This window comes from Penaeus japonicus, unplaced genomic scaffold (assembly GCF_977035675.1).
Source record: "Penaeus japonicus unplaced genomic scaffold, GWHDUDI00000001_assembly GWHDUDI00002363, whole genome shotgun sequence".
NCBI classification, from domain to species: domain Eukaryota; kingdom Metazoa; phylum Arthropoda; class Malacostraca; order Decapoda; family Penaeidae; genus Penaeus; species Penaeus japonicus.
In genome coordinates, this window is record NW_028236765.1 from 25,001 (window position 1) to 27,500 (window position 2,500).

General features: G+C 35.2%; 1 protein-coding gene across 1 annotated transcript in view; it reads right to left on the reverse strand.

Annotated features, from left to right (window-relative positions):
- LOC122257213 (aldo-keto reductase family 1 member A1-B) overlaps positions 1-2,500 on the reverse strand; it is a 12,795-nt gene that overhangs the window by 1,009 nt on the left and 9,286 nt on the right. Inside the window, exons 5-6 of the mRNA XM_086535724.1 lie at positions 1,659-1,731; positions 1,330-1,468 (exon numbers count right to left, since the gene is read on the reverse strand). Of these exons, the coding sequence (XP_086391850.1) occupies positions 1,330-1,468; positions 1,659-1,731 (212 nt within the window). The remainder of the gene's footprint in view (positions 1-1,329; positions 1,469-1,658; positions 1,732-2,500) is intronic.

Consider the following 2,500-nt stretch of genomic DNA (forward strand, 5'->3'; position numbering starts at 1 on the left):
ATTAGGAAAACAGTAGGCCTATAATGACACAGATATTGTTTTGATTCTTACATGGTAATTTTCCATTAGTTAATAATAAACTCAGTGATGACAATGGTAATAGTAATATAACAATAACAATAGTAGTGATGATGGTGTTATGATGATAACAGAGATCGATGATGATGATAGAAAAGTTATGATGATGATAATGATAATAGTAACGATGATGGTTACGAGAAAATTATTATGATGAATGATAGCCCAAAGATTTATGATGATAGTAATGATAATGATCAGAAAATAATGACAAAACTAATGATGATCACGATGATTCTAATTATAATGAAAATATTGCAACTAATGTGGATGATAATGGGATGATGTTAATCATGATGGTAACAGAAAGGATATCAACTGGAAAGCACTCAGAGAACACAAACCTTTACTTTTCATTACTTCTACCCTATCTTCATCTCTAACGTTAGAGAAAAATACTTATCATAATCCAACACGTACAAATCTTGCATAATCTACTCTAAATCTACCGAAAATCCACAAGACTCTACCCTTATCAGTCTTCATATTCCCTACAAGTCTGCTCACTCAGCCCTTGTCACAAATCCCCTCTTGATTTTCCCTTATCTACTCACGATAATGATAAATTATAATAATTATTGATGATGAAAAAGGTAATAACTAAGTATAATACTATAGAAGGAATATTACCAATAAGCAAGAATTTTGAAAAGCAAGTGTCAAAAGAGAGTAACTGATGAGTAAACATGTGTGTTGAAGTAATCATGTTCTATTGCAATGGTATATTGCACACATAGCAGAGCGTGCTGATGCAATACTTATGATGGATAATCTATAAAAAAAGACTTGTTGATGAATCAGGAGAATAAACTTTAATAAAATGTTATGGTAACGAATACTAGCGAATGCTCCTAAGATTTAATAGAGCCTCCCCTTCTGATCAAATGGATATATAGATATATCAATAAACGTGCACACACACACACATAGACACGTGCGCACACACACTGTAGAAAAAGTCTGAATGAGACCAAATAACGTCAGAGCGCAAGAGACGTATTTTTGATTTTCATTCTAAAGTTATTCAGTCTCATTTACCTTTCTTTTTTACATTTGTCACAACAAATTTTGAATATCTCTTTCTCTCTCTCCTATCAATCTATATATATGAATATATATATATATATATATATATATATATATATATATATATATATATATATATATATATATATATATATATATATATATATATAGATATACATATACACACATATACCTGTACATATATATGTCGGACAGCACACCCACCCTTTCACCATGTACGGGGCACCGAGAGGACTGTAAGCACATATCGAGATGCCGAAGTCGCGACAAACCTCCCGCAGCGCCTTCTGCTGGTGGTACACGTGGACTTCCACCTGCAGGTTGGCTGGCTTGATACGGCACACTGCCATTGGAAAGGGGGATAAAAAAAACAACAACAACAGTTAGCTGAAGTAAGTGTTATTTTTTCAAACATTTCTATGTGAACAGAACTTTGAAATGTTTGTTGAAAAAGGGTATGTAACAAGATATTAATCGTGATACTCAGATCATATTAAGAAAAAAAAAAAAAAAAATGCATAGTCTCTCCTCACCCTTATAGATCCTTTCAATCTGCTTGCTGTTGAAGTTCGAGAGTCCGATGGCTTTGGCTTTGCCCACATCCACCTGGAGGAGGTCACTGGGTTAATGCGCATTTATCCTTCTTGGATATATTTGTGCACACACACACACACACACACTCACAAATATATGTGTATATATTACGTATATATACATATATGTATATCTATCTTTATATATATATATATATTGTTATGCCGATCACCCCACCTATCAGCCACCAACACCAGGCAGGCTAGGAAGACGGCGTGCTAACCACAGGGTCGTGAACACAGAACAACTCCAAGAGGCACCAAACACCACAGCGTCCCAGAACACCACGAGAGAAACACCAGAGGCGAGGCAGGGCACAAAGTAAACACACAATAACACGTCTATCCTTTATTGACACTAGTTCTTAACAAGTACTCTAATCTATGGGCACAATACAGGGGGGAACCAGCACATCACACTGCACAATATAGGCTTATAACAGTACAACAGCAGATATCTCAGGTCAAAAGGGGCACACGCGAGGAGCACCAAACTGCCTCTGTCCTGGCTTTGTTCCTCCGCTCCTCTCGCCCCGACTCTTGCATCATGTTATCCTTTTGACACATATTTACACAGAGACAAAGACCCACTGGCATAGCAATATATATATATATATATATATATATATATATATATATATATATATATTACGACCACTTCTCCTATCATTACTTTAATTGGCCTTGTACGTGCTGAATCATTTTCCTTCTTAATTCTGAAAACTTAACACCTAATTCAACACTGGGAAGTGGTGTAATAACATTGTCACAATGTCCTTATT